The following is an 18,432-nucleotide window of genomic DNA, read 5'->3' on the forward strand; positions in this document are numbered from 1 at the left end:
CCCGCTACGATTGTCCTATGGCGACGAAAATTGTGTGGCACCCGTAGCACATCCAGATGAACAAAAACCTCTTTGATGTGTGTACCCTAAAATAGACAGAAAGTGAGGTATGATCATCTGAATGTCCAATTTTGGCCCAGTTTTGCACATTTACAGGGGTCATACTTTTGCCCGCTTCTCCTACACGGTTAACCTGATTGACTTCAAAGTTGGGATGGACCATCTCAACACCTGGGACAACATCATTGTAAAAAATCTAAAGTTTTTGATATACTATATGACGGCGGCGACGCATCAAATTTAGAGTTTAAAAATTCTTACTTCACGAAGCATTGCCGGTTGTACGTTTAATCTAGAGCTACGGAAATTGGTACACATATGTAACAGGCTATGACCTACAAAAAACTCTTTTTGAACCATATGCTAAACCTCACAGGAAGTCCGCCATTTTGATTTATTTTGGAACGTGTTGCCATTTTTTTGGCCATTTCATTGGGGTCTTATTTTAACGAACTCCTACAGTGTTTATCCGATCATCTTCAAACTTGGTGTGATTCATCTTAAGATGTTGAAGATGAAAGGTTATTGAAAGCTTTGTATTTCGTCGCACGCTGTTGTCATGGCATGCACTGTTTGCAAAGGAAAAAAAATATCCTTAAAGAAGCATTCCCATTTGTACGAAGCAGCGAGAGCTACGAAAATTTGTAGACATATGTAACAGCCCAAGTGGACAAAAAAGTCTCTTGGTGCCCTGTGCTAAACCCAACAGGAAGTCCCCCAGGTGCCGGGCATCACATTTTGAGCTAAAAAACTCCTCTTTAACAAAGCATACCCGGCTGTACGTTTCACCTAGAGTTACCAAAATTTGTAGAGGTATATAACAGCCCTCGAGGTACAAAAAACTCTTTTTGAACCATATGCTAAACCTAACAGGACGTCCGCCATTTTGATTTACTTTGGAATGTGTTGCCATTTTTTGGGCCATTTCATAGGGGTCATATTTTAACGAACTCCTCCTACAGAGTTTATCCGATCATCTTCAAACTTGGTGTGACTCATCTTAAGATGTTGAGGATGAAAAGTTATTGAAAGCTCTTTATTTCGTCGCACGCTGTTGTCGTGGCATGCACTTTTTGCAAAGGAAAAAAATCCTTCTTAATGAAGCATTCCCAGTTGTATGAAGTAGCTAGAGCTACAAAAATTTGTAGACATTTGTAACAGCCCACAATGTACAAAAAAGTCTCTTGGTGCCATGTGCTAAACCCAACAGGAAGTCCCCCAGGGGCCGGGCATCACATTTTGAGCTAGAAAACTCCTCTTTAACGAAGCATTCCCGGTTGTACGTTTCACCTAGCGCGATGATAATTTGCAGGCATACATAAGAGCCCACGATGTACAAAAAAGTCTCTTGGAACCATGTGCTAAACCAAACAGGAAGTCTGCCATTTTGATTTACGATGGGATTTGTTGCCATTTTTTGTGGCCTTTTTTAGGGGTCATATTTTAACGAACTCCTCGTACAAAGTTCATCCGACCGTCTTCAAACTTGGTGTGTTTCATCTTAAGATGTTTAAGATGCAAAGTTATCGAAAGTTTTTTATTTTGTCGCACGCTGCTGCTATAGCGATGCATTGTTTGCCAAGTAAAGTGCTGCTTTGTTTTTTTATCTATACATGTGTGAAAACTCATGAAACTTTGCAAACACATCAGACTTGTCATGAACATGAATTTTTAGAGATTTATTGTGCAATTTGCAATAAATAGCGCCCTCTAGACAATTTTATGAAGTATTTCCGATTGTATGATTCTGCTAGATTTGTGAAAATTAGGACAGACCCCTATCAGCCTAATACCTACAAAAAAGTATTATGTAGCCATTTGCCAAACCAAAGAGGAAGTCCGCTATTTTGATTTTATTTTGGGATTTATACATCATTTTTGGCCTCTTTCATTAAACTTTGCACAGACAAGGCATGGAAAAAACTAACATTTTAAATGGTCCTTGTTCCATGTAACAGTACCCCAACGTGCCAGTACCCTGACGTGCAAGTAACCCAACGTTGTGCTCAATAGCGCCCTCTATGCATTTTTATGGAGCATTTCCAATTGTATGATTCAAGCGATACACAACTAAAGATGACTTGACCTAGATTTGTGAAAACTGGGAGGCATACCTATTAGCTTAAGACCTACAAAAAGTATTCTGTAGCCGTATGCTAAACCTAAAAGGAAGTCCGCCATTTTGAATTTATTTTGGGAATTGCACACCATCTTTGGCCTTTTGCACTCACAAAGCTTGTCAAAAACATTTTAGATGGTCCTTGTCCGATTTGACAGTATCTCAACGTGCCAGTACCCCGACGTGCAAGTACCCCAACGTGGCCCAGATTGCGAGGGCCCTTTAAAGCTGCTCGCAGCTCTAGTTATTATTATTATTCTTTATTCTCCGCAAACAATCGCGATTTTGGGTACCTAAATATTCACGAAAACTCACCGAACTTTGCACACTCCTCAGGTCCGGCGAAAAATTTGATATTATGAAGTCGTTATAACAATGCGACTCGATAGCGCCCCCTAGCGTAGAAAAATAAAAACCAAGCCCGGCACGTTTGAGCTAGAGCAACAAAAATTGGCAGGCACGTGTAGTACCCCGAGACGCACAAAAAAGTCTCTTGGGACCATGTAGCTAAAATGTACAGGAAGTGAGCTATGAATTTTTTTATGTCCAATTTTGGCCTATTTTGGCACATTCACTGTGGTCATGCTTTTTCCCCCTTTGCAAACATTTTTCATCCAATTGACTTCAAACTTGGCATTTATCATCTCAAGACCTGAGAGAACAACTGGGCAAAACATCTTGCCTTTTTGAAATACTATATGACGGGGGCGGGGCATCAAATATTGCCTTTAAAATTTCATTTGTCGAGAAAGAGCAAATGCTTAATAACTCCCATGTTCAAGCTCCAAAAAATCTCAAACTTCTCAGGCAACGTAATAGTCACGGCCTGAAAACATCTATATGATAAAATTCAGTTATACATATAGCGCCACCTAGTGGTTACAATAAATGTCATACTTTACGTTTTTAGCTACTGTGCTGAGCTTGTTGAAGGGATCCATTTGAAAATTGGTCAGAAAAGCCTTAAGATGTTGATCATGCCCCACACCGAATATTGTAACTTTTCGCCAAAGGGCGTGGCCGCTACGGTGACGCAAAGTCTGAAGATTTTTCGTGAAAATAAAAGCTGCATTAACTTGACCGAGATGATCCTATCTTCTCAAAATTTCACACATTTGATGAGAGTCCAGCCCTAAAGACATCTACTGACTTATATTTCATCTAACTGATAGCGCCACCTAGTGGCAATTTTTTTTCTTACGAATTTTCTTCTACGTTTTTCTCCAAACACGTTAACTGGACCTACCTCATATTTGCTCAGATGAGGGTTTCGGCCTTCATGATGTCACAACACGAAGTTTGTGAGTTTTCGCGAATTGCTGTGGGTGTGGCTAAGCGCTGTTCGCCAAGAAAACAACGCCAGTTTTGAGGGTCTAAACATGCACAGAAACTCATGAAACTTGGCACACACATCTGGCCTGGTAAAATGAGCCATATTTTATTGTTGATTGTGCTATTTTTTACAAAAATGACTCCATAGCGCCCCCTAGAAGTTTTTAACAAAGCAGCCCCGGTTGTACGTTTAAGCAAGAACGACGAATATTTTTAGGTGTATGAGGGAGCCCAAGTCCTACAAAAAAGTCTCTTGGACCCATATGCTAAAATGAACAGGAAGTGAGCTATGAATTTTTGAATGTCCCATTTTTTACGATTTTTGCACATTCACAGGGGGCAGACTTTTGCCCACTTCTCCTACACATTTCATCCGACTGAGTTAAGACTTGGCCTGGACCATGTCAAGACCTGAGCCAACGACAGGGGGAAAAATTTTGACTTTTCGAAATACTATATGATGAGGGCGGGGCATCAAATTTTGTGTTTCGCAATGAAAAAGGATATGCTTGATAACTCCCCGGTACATGCTCCAAAAAATCCCAAACTTGACATGTATGTTTATCGTCAAGGCCTGAAGTTATCTCTGTGACAACATTCAGTTATATATGCAGCGCCACCTAGCCCTTGAGGAATAAAAAAAAAATACCCCACATACGGTATTTTGTACAAAAAATGTACACTCATTCTAAGTGTGATAACGAAGTCATTTCTGAATATTCTTTTAGTTTCCACCACTCAAAATGTTCACTGGCATCAGACTTATCCAAACATATATATATTTTTATTTATTTTTGATAGCCTCTATGGACATTAAAAGCAATATCGTGAATGAAGGATATGCTTAATAACTCCACGGTACATGCTCCAAAAAAAATCCCACACTTGACATGTATGCTTATAATCAAGGCCTGAAGGTATCTCTATGACAACATTCAGTTATAAATACAGCGCCACCTAGCCCTTGAGGCTTATATAAAAAAAAATAAAAATACCCCACATACGGTATTTTGTACAAAAAATGTACACTCATTCTAAGTGTGATAACTAAGTCATTTATGAATATTCTTTTAGTTTCCACCACTCAAATTGTTCACTGGCTTGACACCGATCCAAACGTATGTACGTTTCCATTTTGTTTTATTCATTTTTGATTGCCCCTTTGGACAATAAAAGTAACATTGTGCAATGAGTACAACGAGCGATGATGTGTATATACACTTTTACAAAAAAATACCAATCAGGGCAACTCATTGCCTAAAAATAAATAAGGACGCTGATTTTTGCAGGTCTTAACAATCACCAAAACCCGTTGAGCTTGACACACACACTGGCAAAAAAATATTCTACATGTAAACGTTTATTATGCCATTTTCAAAGAAATTTTGCTTCCAATATGCCAGTACCCCAATGTGCCAGTACCCTAACGTGCAAGTACCCCAACGTGCAAGGACTCCAACGTGGCCCGGGCTGCGAGGGCCCTTTATAGCTGCTCGCAGCTCTAGTTATTATTATTATTCTTATTATTATTCTTCTCCGCAAACGATCATATTTTTGAGACACTAAACGTGACCGAAAACTCACCAAACTTTACACGCACATCAGGCCTGGCGAAAAATTTGATATTTTAAAGTCGCCATACATGATAACAGAAAAATGGCTCCTTAGCGCCCCCTACATAGGTTAAACGGATCCCTGTCCCGCTATGATTGTCCGACGGCTATGAAAATTGTGTGGCGCCTGTAGCACATCCCAATGAACAAAAACCTCTTTGAAGTGTGTACCCTAAAATAGACAGAAAGTGAGGTATGAGTATTTAAATGTCCAATTTTTGCCAATTTTTGCACATTTACAGGGGTCATACTTTTGCCCGCTTCTCCTACACGGTTAACCCGATTGACTTCAAACTTGGGATGGACCATCTCAACACCTGGGACAACATCATTGTGAAAAATGAAAAGTTTTTGATATAATATATGACGGCGGCGGCGCATCAAATTTAGAGTTTAAAAATTCTTACTTCACGAGGCATTGCCGGTTGTACGTTTAATCTAGAGCTACGAAAATTGGTACACATATGTAACAGACTATGACCTACAAAAAACTCTTTTTGAACCATATGCTAAACCTAACAGGAAGTCCACCATTTTGATTTATTTTGGAACGTGTTGCCATTTTTTTGGCCATTTCATTGGGGCCTTATTTTAACGAACTCCTCCTACAGTGTTTATCCGATCATCTTCAAACTTGGTGTGATTCATCTTAAGATGTTGAAGATGAAAAGTTATTGAAAGCTTTGTATTTCGTCGGACGCTGTTGTCATGGCATGCACTGTTTGCAAAGGAAAAAAAATATCCTTAAAGAAGCATTGCCAGTTGTACGAAGCAGCTAGAGCTACGAAAATTTGTAGACATATGTAACAGCCCAAGATGTACAAAAAAGTCTCTTGGTGCCCTGTGCTAAACCCAACAGGAAGTCCCCCAGGGGCCGGGCATCACATTTTGAGCTAAAAAAAACTCCTCTTTAACAAAGCATACCCGGCTGTACGTTTCACCTAGAGTTACCAAAATTTGTAGAGGTATATAACAGCCCTCGAGGTACAAAAAACTCTTTTTGAACCATATGCTAAACCTAACAGGACGTCCGCCATTTTGATTTACTTTGGAATGTGTTGCCATTTTTTTTGCCCATTTCATAGGGGTCATATTTTAACAAACTCCTCCTACAGAGTTTATCCGATCATCTTCAAACTTGGTGTGATTCATCTTAAGATGTTGAAAATGAAAAGTTATTGAAAGTTTTTTATTTCGTCACACGCTGTTATCGTGGCATGCACTTTTTGCAAAGGAAAGAAATCCTTCTTAATGAAGCATTCCCAGTTGTACGAAGCAGCTAGAGCGACGAAAAATTGTAGACATATGTAACAGCCCAGGATGTACAAAAATGTCTCTTGGTGCCATGTGCTAAACGCAACAGGAAGTCCCCCAGGGGCCGGGCATCACATTTTGAGCTAAAAAAAACTCCTCTTTAACGAAGCATTCTCGGTTGTACGTTTCACCTAGCGCTATGATAATTTGCAGGCATACATAAGAGCCCACGATGTACAAAAAAGTCTCTTGGAACCATGTGCTAAACCAAACAGGAAGTCCGCCATTTTGATTTATGATGGGATTTGTTGCCATTTTTTGTGGCCTTTTTCAGGGGTCATATTTTAACGAACCCCTCCTATAAAACTTATCCGACTGTCTTCAAACTTGGTATGTTTCATCTTAAGATGTTTAAGATGCAAAGTAATTGAAAGTTTTTTATTTTGTAACATGCTGTTGCCATAGCAATGCATTGTTTGTCAAGTGCTGCTTTTTTTTTTTTTTTATACACATGAAAACTCATGAAACTTTGCAAACACATCAGACTTGTCATGAACATGAATTTTCAGAGATTTATTGTGCAATTTGCAATAAATAGCGCCCTCTAGACATTTTTATGAAGCATTTCCGATTGTATGATTATGCTAGACCTACAAAAAAGTATTATGTAGCCATTTGCCAAACCAAAGAGGAAGTCCGCTATTTTGATTTTATTTTGGGAATTATACATCATTTTTGGCCTTTTTCATTAAACTTTGCACAGACAAGGCATGGAAAAAACTAACATTTTAAATGGTCCTTGTTCCATGTAACAGTACCCCAACGTGCCAGTACCCTGACGTGCAAGTAACCCAACGTTGTGCTCAATAGCGCCCTCTATGCATTTTTATGGAGCATTTCCAATTGTATGATTCAAGCGATACACAACTAAAGATGACTTGACCTAGATTTGTGAAAACTGGGAGGCATACCTATTAGCTTAAGACCTACAAAAAGTATTCTGTAGCCGTATGCTAAACCTAAAAGGAAGTCCGCCATTTTGAATTTATTTTGGGAATTGCGCACCATATTTTGCGTTTTGATTAAACTTTGCACACACAAGGCTTGTCAAAAACATTTTAGATGGTCCTTGTCCTATTTGACAGTACCCCAACGTGCCAGTACCCCGACGTGCAAGTACCCCAACGTGGCCCGGGTTGCGAGGGCCCTTTATAGCTGCTCGCAGCTCTAGTTATTCTTCTTCTTCTTCTTTTTCTTTGTTATTATTCTTTTCCGCAAACAACCACATTTTTGAGGCACTAAACATGAACGAAAACTCACCAAACTTTACACGCACATCAGGCCTGGCGAAAAATTTGATATTTTAAAGTCGCTATACATGATAACAGAAAAATGGCTCTGTAGCGCCACCTACATAGGTTTAACGGATCCCTGTCCCGCTACGATTGTCCTATGGCTACGAAAATTGTGTGGCACCTGTAGCACATCCAGATGAACAAAAACCTCTTTGATATGTGTACCCTAAAATAGACAGGAAGTGAGGTATGAGTATTTGAATGTCCAATTTTGGCCCATTTTTGCACATTTACAGGGGTCATACTTTTGCCCGCTTCTCCTACACGGTTAACCCGATTGACTTCAAACTTGGGCTGTACCATCTCAACACCTGGGACAACATCATGGTAAAAAATCTAAAGTTTTTGACATACTATATGACGGTGGCGGGGCATCAAATTTACAGTTTCAAAATTCTTACTTAACAAAGCATTGCCATGGTACGTTTAATTGAGATCCACGAAAATTGGTACACATATGTAACAGACTATGATCTACAAAAAAGCCTGTTGGTGCCATATGCTAAACCTAACAGGAAGTCCGCCAGAGGCGAGGCATCAAATTTTGTGTTTCAAAATTCTTATTTAATGAAGCATTCCCGGCTGTACATTTCACCTAGAGTTACCAACATTTGAAGACATATGTAACAGCCCTCAAGGTACAAAAAACTCTTTTTGAACCATATGCTAAACCGAACAGGAAGTCCGCCATTTTGATTTACTTTGGAACGTGTTGCCATTTTTTGGGCCATTTCATAGGGGTCTTATTTTAACAAACTCCTCCTACAGAGTTTATCCGATCATCTCCAAACTTGGTGTGATTCATCTTAAAATGTTGAAGATGAAAAGTTATTGAAAGCTTTTTATTTCGTCGCACGCTGTTGCCGTGGCATGCACAGTTTGCAAAGGAAAAAATTCCCTCTTAATGAAGCATTCACAGTTGTACGAAGCAGCTAGAGCTACGAAAATTTGGAGACAAATTTAACAGCCCACAATGTACAAAAAAGTCTCTTGGTGCCATGTGCTAAACCCAACAGGAAGTCCCGTAGGGGCCGGTCATCACATTTTGAGGTAAAAAACTCCTCCTTAACGAAGCATTCCCGGTTGTACGTTTCACCTAGCGCTATGATAATTTAGAGGCATACATAAGAGCCCACGATGTACAAAAAAAGTCTCTTGGAACCATCTGCTAAACCAAACAGGAAGTCCGCCATTTTGATTTACGTTGGGATTTGTAGCTATTTTTTGGTGCCTTTTTTAGGGGTCATATTTTAACGAACTCCTCCTACAAAATTTATCCGACTGTCTTCAAACTTGGTGTGCTTCATCTTAAGATGTTTAAGATACAAAGTTATCGAAAGTTATTTATTTTGTCGCACGCCGTTTCATGGCGATGCATTGTTTGCCAAGTAAAATGCTGCTTTTTTTTTTGGTCTAAACATGTGCAAAAACTCATGAAACTTTACACACACATCAGGCTTGTCATAAGCATGAATATTTGAGAGATTTCTTATTAAATTTGCAATAAATGCTTCAATAGCGCCCTCTAGACATTTTTATGAAGTCTTTCCGATTATATGATTCAGCTAGATGTGTGAATATTGGCAGGCATGCCTAATATATTCAAAAAGTATTCTATATAGCCATGTGCCAATCCATTTTGATTTTATTTTGTTAATTGTGCATCATTTTTGGCCTTTCCATGAAACTTTACAAACACAAAGCATGGCAAAAACGTTTAAAATTTAGATGGTTTCCTATTTGACAGTACCCCAACATGCCAGTACCCCGACGTGCAAATACCCCAACGTGGCCCAGGTTGCGAGGGCCCTTTATAGCTGCTCGCAGCTCTAGTTATTATTCTTCTTCTTCTTCTTCTTCTTTATTCTCCGCAAACAATCGCGATTTTGGGTACCTAAATATTCACGAAAACTCACCAAACTTTGCACACTCCTCAGGTCCGGCGAAAAATTTGATATTATGAAGTCGTTATAACAACGCGGCTCTATAGCGCCCCCTAGCGTAGAAAAATAAAAACCAAGCCCGACACGTTTGAGCTAGAGCAACGAAAATTGGCAGGCACGTGTAGCACCCCGAGACGCACAAAAAAGTCTATTGGGACCATGTAGCTAAAATGTACAGGAAGTGAGCTATGAATTTTTTAATGTCCAATTTTGGCCTATTTTGGCACATTCACTGTGGTCATGCTTTTTCCCCCTTTGCAAACATTTTTCATCCAATTGACTTCAAACTTGGCATTTATCATCTCAAGACCTAAGAGAACAGCTGGGCAAAACATCTTGCCTTTTCGAAATACTATACGACGGGGGCGGAGCATCAAATATTGCCTTTAAAATTTCATTTGTCCAGAAAGAGCAAATGCTTAATAACTCCCATGTTGAAGCTCCAAAAAATCTCAAACTTCTCAGCCAACGTAATAGTCACAGCCTGAAAACATCTATATGACAAAATTCAGTTATACATATAGCGCCACCTAGTGGTTACAATAAATGTCATACTTTACGTTTTTAGCTACTGTGCTGAGCTTGTTGAAGGGATCCATTTGAAAATTGGTCAGAAAAGCCTTAAGATGTTGATCATGCCCCACACCGAATATTGTAACTTTTCATCAAAGGGCGTGGCCGCTACGGTGACGCAAAATCTGAAGATTTTTCGTGAAAATAAAAGCTGCATTAACTTGACCGAGATGATCCTATCTTCTCAAAATTTCACACATTTGATGAGAGTCCAGCTCTAAAGACATCTACTAACTTACATTTCATCTAACTGATAGCGCCACCTAGTGGCAATTTTTTTTCTTACGAATTTTCTTCTACGTTTTTCTCCAAACACGTTAACTGGGCCTACCTCATATTTGCTCAGAGGAGGGTTTCGGCCTTCATGATGTCACAACACGAAGTTTGTGAGTTTTCGCGAATTGCTGTAGGCGTGGCTAAGCGCTGTTCGCCAAGAAAACAACGCCAGTTTTGAGGGTCTAAACATGCACAGAAACTCCTGAAACTTGGCACACACATCTGGCCTGGTAAAATGAGCAATATTTTATTGTTGATTGTGCTGTTTTTACAAAAATGACTCAATAGCGCCCCCTCGAAATTTTTAACGAAGCAGCCCCGGTTGTACGTTTAAGCAAAAACGCCGAATATTTTTAGGTGTATGAGGGAGCCCAAGACCTACAAAAACGTCTCTTGTACCCATATGCTAAAATGAACAGGAAGTGAGCTACGAATTTTTGAATGTCCCATTTTTGACGATTTTTGCACATTCACAGGGGGCAGACTTTTGCCCACTTCTCCTACACGTTTCATCCGACTGAGTTAAGACTTGGCCTGGACCATGTCAAGACCTGAGCCAACGACAGGGGGAAAAATTTTGACTTTTCGAAATACTATATGATGAGGGCGGGGCATCAAAATTTGTGTTTCACAATGAAAAAGGATATGCTTGATAACTCCCCGGTACATGCTCCAAAAAATCCCAAACTTGACATGTATGTTTATCGTCAAGGCCTGAAGTTATCTCTATGACAACATTCAGTTATATATGCAGCGCCACCTAGCCCTTGAGGCATGAAAAAAAAATACCCCACATACGGTATTTTGTACAAAAAATGTACACTCATTCTAAGTGTGATAACTAAGTCATTTATGAATATTTTTTTAGTTTCCACCACTCAAAATGTTCACTGGCATCAGACTTATCCAAACATATATATATTTTTATTTATTTTTGATAGCCTCTATGGACATTAAAAGCAATATCGTGAATGAAGGATATGCTTAATAACTCCACGGTACATGCTCCAAAAAAAAATCCCACACTTGACATGTATGCTTATAATCAAGGCCTGAAGGTATCTCTATGACAACATTCAGTTATAAATACAGCGCCACCTAGCCCTTGAGGCTTATATAAAAAAAATAAATAAATACCCCACATACGGTATTTTGTACAAAAAATGTACACTCATTCTAAGTGTGATAACTAAGTCATTTATGAATATTCTTTTAGTTTCCACCACTCAAATTGTTCACTGGCTTCACACCGATCCAAACGTATGTACGTTTCCATTTTGTTTTATTCATTTTTGATTGCCCCTTTGGACAATAAAAGTAACATTGTGCAATGAGTACAACGAGCGATGATGTGTATATACACTTTTACAAAAAAATACCAATCAGGGCAACTCATTGCCTAAAAATAAAAAAGGACGCTGATTTTTGCAGGTCTTAACAATCACCAAAACCCGTTGAGCTTGACACACACACTGGCAAAAAAATATTCTACATGTAAACGTTTATTATGCCATTTTCAAAGAAATTTTGCTTCCAATATGCCAGTACCCCAACGTGCCAGTACCCCAACGTGCAAGTACCCCAACGTGCAAGGACCCCAACGTGGCCCGGGCTGCGAGGGCCCTTTATAGCTGCTCGCAGCTCTAGTTATTCTTCTTCTTCTTCTTCTTCTTCTTCTTCTTCTTCTTCTTCTTCTTTATTCTCCGCAAACGATCGCGATTTTGGGTACCTAAACATTCACGAAAACTCACCGAACTTTGCACACTCCTCAGGCCCGGCGAAAAATTTTATATTATTAAGTTGTCATAACAATGCGACTCGATAGCGCCCCCTAGCGTAGAAAAATAAAAACCAAGCCCGGCACGTTTGAGCTAGAGCAACAAAAATTGGCAGGCACGTGTAGCACCCCGAGACGCACAAAAAAGTCTGTTGGGACCATGTAGCTAAAATGTACAGGAAGTCACCTATGAATTTTTTTATGTCCAATTTTGGCCTATTTTGGCACATTCACTGTGGTCATGCTTTTTCCCCCTTTGCAAACATTTTTCATCCAATTGACTTCAAACTTGGCATTTATCATCTCAAGACCTGAGAGAACAACTGGGCAAAACATCTTGCCTTTTCGAAATACTATATGACGGGGGCGGGGCATCAAATATTGCCTTTAAAATTTCATTTGTCCAGAAAGAGCAAATGCTTAATAACTCCCATGTTCAAGCTCCAAAAAATCTCAAACTTCTCAGGCAACGTAATAGTCACGGCCTGAAAACATCTATATGATAAAATTCAATTATAAATATAGCGCCACCTAGTGGTGACAATAAATGTCATACTTTACGTTTTTAGCTACTGTGCTGAGCTCGTTGAAGGGATCCAGTTGAAAATTGGTCAGAAAAGCCTTAAGATGTTGATCATGCCCCACACCGAATATTGTAACTTTTGGCCATAGGGCGTGGCCGCTACGGTGCCGCAAAGTCTGAAGATTTTTCGTGACAATAAAAGCTGCATGAACTTGACCGAGATGATCCTATCTTCTCAAAATTTCACACATTTGATGAGAGTCCAGCCCTAAAGACATCTACGAACTTATATTTCATCTTACTGATAGCGCCACCTAGTGGCAATTTTTTTTTCTTACGAATTTTCTTGTACATTTTTCTCCAAACACGTTAACTGGACCAACCTCATATTTGCTCAGATGAGGGTTTCGGCCTTCATGATGTCACAACACGAAGTTTGTGAGTTTTTGCGAATTGCTGTAGGCGTGGCTAAGCGCTGTTCGCCAAGAAAACAACGCCAGTTTTGAGGGTCTAAACATGCACAGAAACTCCTGAAACTTGGCACACACATCTGGCCTGGTAAAATGAGCAATATTTTATTGTTGATTGTGCTATTTTTAAAAAAATGACTCAATAGCGCCCCCTCGAAATTTTTAACGAAGCAGCCCCGGTTGTACGTTTAAGCAAGAACGACGAATATTTTTAGGTGTATGAGGAAGCCCAAGACCTACAAAAAAGTCTCTTGTACCCATATGCTAAAATGAACAGGAAGTGAGCTACGAATTTTTGAATGTCCCATTTTTGACGATTTTTGCACATTCACAGGGGGCAGACTTTTGCCCACTTCTCCTACACGTTTCATCCGACTGAGTTAAGACTTGGCCTGGACCATGTCAAGACCTGAGTCAACGACAGGGGGAAAAATTTTGACTTTTCGAAATACTATATGATGAGGGCGGGGCATCAAAATGTGTGTTTCGCAATGAAAAATGATATGCTTGATAACTCCCCGGTACATGCTCCAAAAAATCCCAAACTTGACATGTATGTTTATCGTCAAGGCCTGAAGTTATCTCTATGACAACATTCAGTTATATATGCAGCGCCACCTAGCCCTTGAGGCATGAAAAAAAAATACCACACATACGGTATTTTGTACAAAAAATGTAAACTCATTCTAAGTGTGATAACTAAGTCATTTATGAATATTCTTTTAGTTTCCACCACTCAAAATGTTCACTGGCATCAGACTTATCCAAACATATATATATTTTTATTTATTTTTGATAGCCTCTATGGACATTAAAAGCAATATCGTGAATGAAGGATATGCTTAATAACTCCACGGTACATGCTCCAAAAAAAATCCCACACTTGACATGTATGCTTATAATCAAGGCCTGAAGGTATCTCTATGACAACATTCAGTTATAAATACAGCGCCACCTAGCCCTTGAGGCTTATATAAAAAAAATAAATAAATACCCCACATACGGTATTTTGTACAAAAAATGTACAATCATTCTAAGTGTGATAACTAAGTCATTTATGAATATTCTTTTAGTTTCCACCACTCAAATTGTTCACTGGCTTCACACCGATCCAAACGTATGTACGTTTCCATTTTGTTTTATTAATTTTTGATTGCCCCTTTGGACAATAAAAGTAACATTGTGCAATGAGTACAACGAGCGATGATGTGTATATACACTTTTACAAAAAAATACCAATCAGGGCAACTCATTGCCTAAAAATAAAAAAGGACGCTGATTTTTGCAGGTCTTAACAATCACCAGAACCCGTTGAGCTTGACACACACACTGGCATAAAAATATTCTACATGTAAACGTTTATTATGCCATTTTCAAAGAAATTTTGCTTCCAATATGCCAGTACCCCAACGTGCCAGTACCCCAACGTGCAAGTACCCCAACGTGCAAGGAGCCCAATGTGGCCCGGGCTGCGAGGGCCCTTTATAGCTGCTCGCAGCTCTAGTTGTTTTTGTTTTTTGTTTTTTTTTAAAGCTGTTTCATAAAATAATGATAAATGAAGGCAAAGTTCTACTTATTTATTTTTAATAATGAAAAAATAAATCTAAGTGCAATTTAAGGCACAATCCCTTCGTTTAAATAGTGAGAGTGTATTACAAAGTAGCCTAGGTCCACAATATTGAAAACAATATGAAAAGCAAGCGAGCCAAGGAAAAGCTGTCACTATGCCAGCCAGGTTGAGGCACCCAATGCTAACGCTAACAGCGAGCTGCTAGCCACGAATAATGGAGACTTGTACTGTATCAACAATGACGGCGTAGTTAACTTGTGGTTTCTTTGAGTCCTAAATTAGCTATTTAATATACTTTCGGGGTGGCGTTATGATAAAGGTGGTAGAAAATATGTAATTTCAATAAAAACGTTGATAATGCAAGTCAAAATGTCAAAAGGAAGTAGTCAAGCTTGCTTTCATACCAAGCCTCAAAATCATCATTGATGCAGAGGTCCAGAGCAGAACCAGCAGACAATAACCAACATTATGTTTCATGCTGGGCGGCACGGTAGTCGAGTGGTTAGCACGTCCGCTTCCCAGTTCTGAGGTCTCCGGTTCGAGTCCAGGCTCGGACCTTCCTGGGTGGAGTTTGCATGTTCTCCCCGTGCCCGCGTGGGTCTTCTCCGGGTACTCCGGTCTCCTCCCACATTCCAAAGACATGCATGGCAGGTTAATTGGGCGCTCCGAATTGTCCCGAGGTGTGCGTGTGAGTGTGGATGGTTGTTCGTCTCTGTGTGCCCTGCGATTGGTTGGCAACCAGTCCAGGGTGTCCCCTGCCTACTGCCCAGAGCCAGCTGAGATAGGCGCCAGCAGCCCCCGCGACCCTTGTGAAGAATAAGCGGTCAAGAAAATGGATGGATGGATGGATGTTTCATGCTGATGAAACTCACTGGAAATTAATATGGTTGTTTTGATACAAGGAACAGCGTTAACTTAACGTTAGCATTAACTTAAGACAGACTCATGTTGCCGAGCAAGTCAGGACTTCACTTACCTAACCTCTCACTTTCCTCGCTGTTTTTTCCCTGCTGCGGCCGAAAAACTTATCCATCTAGGAGTTACAGCTCGAGTCAAATAAAAATAAAAATATATTTAACAAGCTGTTGTCGGCTAACGTTACCTAATGCTGTGATTCTCGTCGCCAGCCCCTCCCTCTCTTTCGCTCGCTCTCTCTCCCCTTGACGTGAATAAATTACCATATTAATTAGCCATGTGCGCATTGTTTACGTGGCGTGAATACATACAGTAGCAATGAATTATATACTAAATAGTATGTGTGCTGTAGTCTATGCTATGGAGACTTAAAACTCGGAAGTGATTTTATTTATTTATTTATTTTATTTTATTTTATTTTATTTTATTTTATTTTATTTTATTTTATTTTATTTTATTTTATTTTATTTTTGTGTGAAATTTTTACTGGCGCACTGCAGATCAATACTGGGGCACGTGCCCCAGTGAAATATGTCTGGCGACGCCGATGGTTCTCACCACTTCTGGTGCACACTACAGAGCTGACTGACTCGAACTTGAAGAGAACAACGGTAATCGTAGGAGGTTTTCTCTTCACGCTTTGTTGCTATTACTGTATTAGTAACACTTTTGATTGTGTTTTGCCTCTTTTATGTGTTATTTTTGTACAGACAAGGTTTAATGACATTATATTGTGTATTGGTTGTATTCATAGATTAAAGTTTTGCCACTTTTGATATTAAATTATTGTAATTCAGTGACACCCTTAGTAACAAAGGCGGGCAGTCAGTGTTATATATGCCATTATATATTAGTCACGTTTTTATATTTTGAACATGTAAAATTGTGACTAATATATAATGGCATGTAAGGGTAATTGGAGTGACAGTTGATTGACAATGACACAGTCAACATAAGATGACCAGTATGCTTTTGTTTACGGGATAATAATGTGTGGGCTGCTGCTTGCGTGATTTTGTAACAATGTGTGGGCTCCTGCCTGCTGATTCACGGCCCAGCGGTAGTTGTCCCGCCCATCCAGATGGCCCAGTCCGTGCCTGCCCGTAGGTTTAAATGTGAGTGTCAATTGTTGTTTGCATGTATGTGCTGTTTTTCACTGGGGACCAGTCCACGATGCACCCTGCCACTTGCCTGAAGTCAACTTGTTACCCGAAAGGATAAACAATACAGAATGTATGCATGGATAAATTCCATCACAATCACAAAATCCTTCTTGAAGTGAAGCAGATACAAGCAAGCATGCCACATCTGTAAGATATGTTGTCATACTCATGGCTTCCTGTCAGTCTAATTCCTATCTCACCTACATAAAAATAGTAATTACTGCCTATTAAGTGTAGCCATGTCATTAAACTTTTCCCCAGTTCTCTATATTTTTTTTTTGTCTAGTCCATTTTGAATGTTTGTGTTTTTCAAGAATTTGGGGGGTTTAGAAAAACTACATACATTTCAGTGGCCGTCAATTTTCACTATTCGCCGGTCAACCTGCTCCCCATAACCTGCAAATTGTGGCGTCCACTGTATTTAATTGGAATACTTGAGAAATATGTAACTGTTTATTCACTCATATACTCATTGGTTGTGTCTCTGCATAGAAAATCAGTGGGCCGTGAATTTGGAGGAGGGAATCGGGGAAGAGGTGGCTGCGAGAAGACGGGGTCATAAAGTCAACTGGCCAATCACGGGTACTTTTTGTCATTTTTAAGTGTTCACAGCATATAATAGATACATTTTAGGTGGCAATATCACAACCCACCATCCGTTTAGTCACCTATAAAAGTGGAAACTGAAAGGAGTCCGAGTGGAACACATTTATTATATGCTGTAAATCCCGATTTGCTGAAAACTGCTACAATTGTGCTTGAAAGTTTATAGTACATACCCTCGGCGTATGTAAACTTATGAGCACAAATGTAAATGTATAAAAGCTAAATGACACAAAAAATGCAATGAATCGTTACCAAAATGCACATACATATCTCTACTCATGTCAACTTCAACCTCTGAAAATATCAAAACAATTGCCACAGCATTTTGGATTTTATAGACATTAAGCTTTTTTTCCCACCACGTTTCACCAAGTTCCTCACCAGTGTGCTCATTGGGGTATGTAAACTTTCAAGCACAGCTGTATTCTTCATTTCCTGCTTAATAAAGTTTAGAATTGGGTTACCAACCTTTTTGACACTGAGAGCTACTTGTAAGGCTCTGATAATTGGGAATTAATTTCCTCAAATTACTTTGAATTATGTATTTATTAGCAATTGAATAAATTAATCTAATGCGAAGACACTGAACTCAATGATTTCTCATGAGCAATGTTTTAACAAACCTATGAACAGAGGTGGGCACTCCGTCAACAAAATACCAGATTGTTGCCCATTAACGATTGACGAGAAACTTAGGAAATTGATGGAATTGGTGGAAATTGATGGAAACATTGACGAACCCCCACTTCTGTAATGTCTCTCATGTACTCTAGAAATAGTGTTGCATGTAGAAATTAATATGATTTGATATCAATATGCAACATAATTTCTATTTACATTTGCAAACTATCACTTCTACAATGTTTGCAAAGAAACACAATGT

General features: G+C 39.3%; 1 protein-coding gene across 1 annotated transcript in view; it reads left to right on the forward strand.

Moving 5' to 3' along the window:
* Nucleotides 1–18,432, forward strand: part of LOC144027103 (glutathione hydrolase-like YwrD proenzyme) — a 112,158-nt gene that overhangs the window by 91,339 nt on the left and 2,387 nt on the right. Inside the window, 1 exon segment of the mRNA XM_077534399.1 lies at nucleotides 17,436–17,525. Within this exon segment, the coding sequence (XP_077390525.1) occupies nucleotides 17,436–17,525 (90 nt within the window).

Source organism: Festucalex cinctus, chromosome 10 (genome assembly GCF_051991245.1).
Source record: "Festucalex cinctus isolate MCC-2025b chromosome 10, RoL_Fcin_1.0, whole genome shotgun sequence".
NCBI lineage: Eukaryota > Metazoa > Chordata > Actinopteri > Syngnathiformes > Syngnathidae > Festucalex > Festucalex cinctus.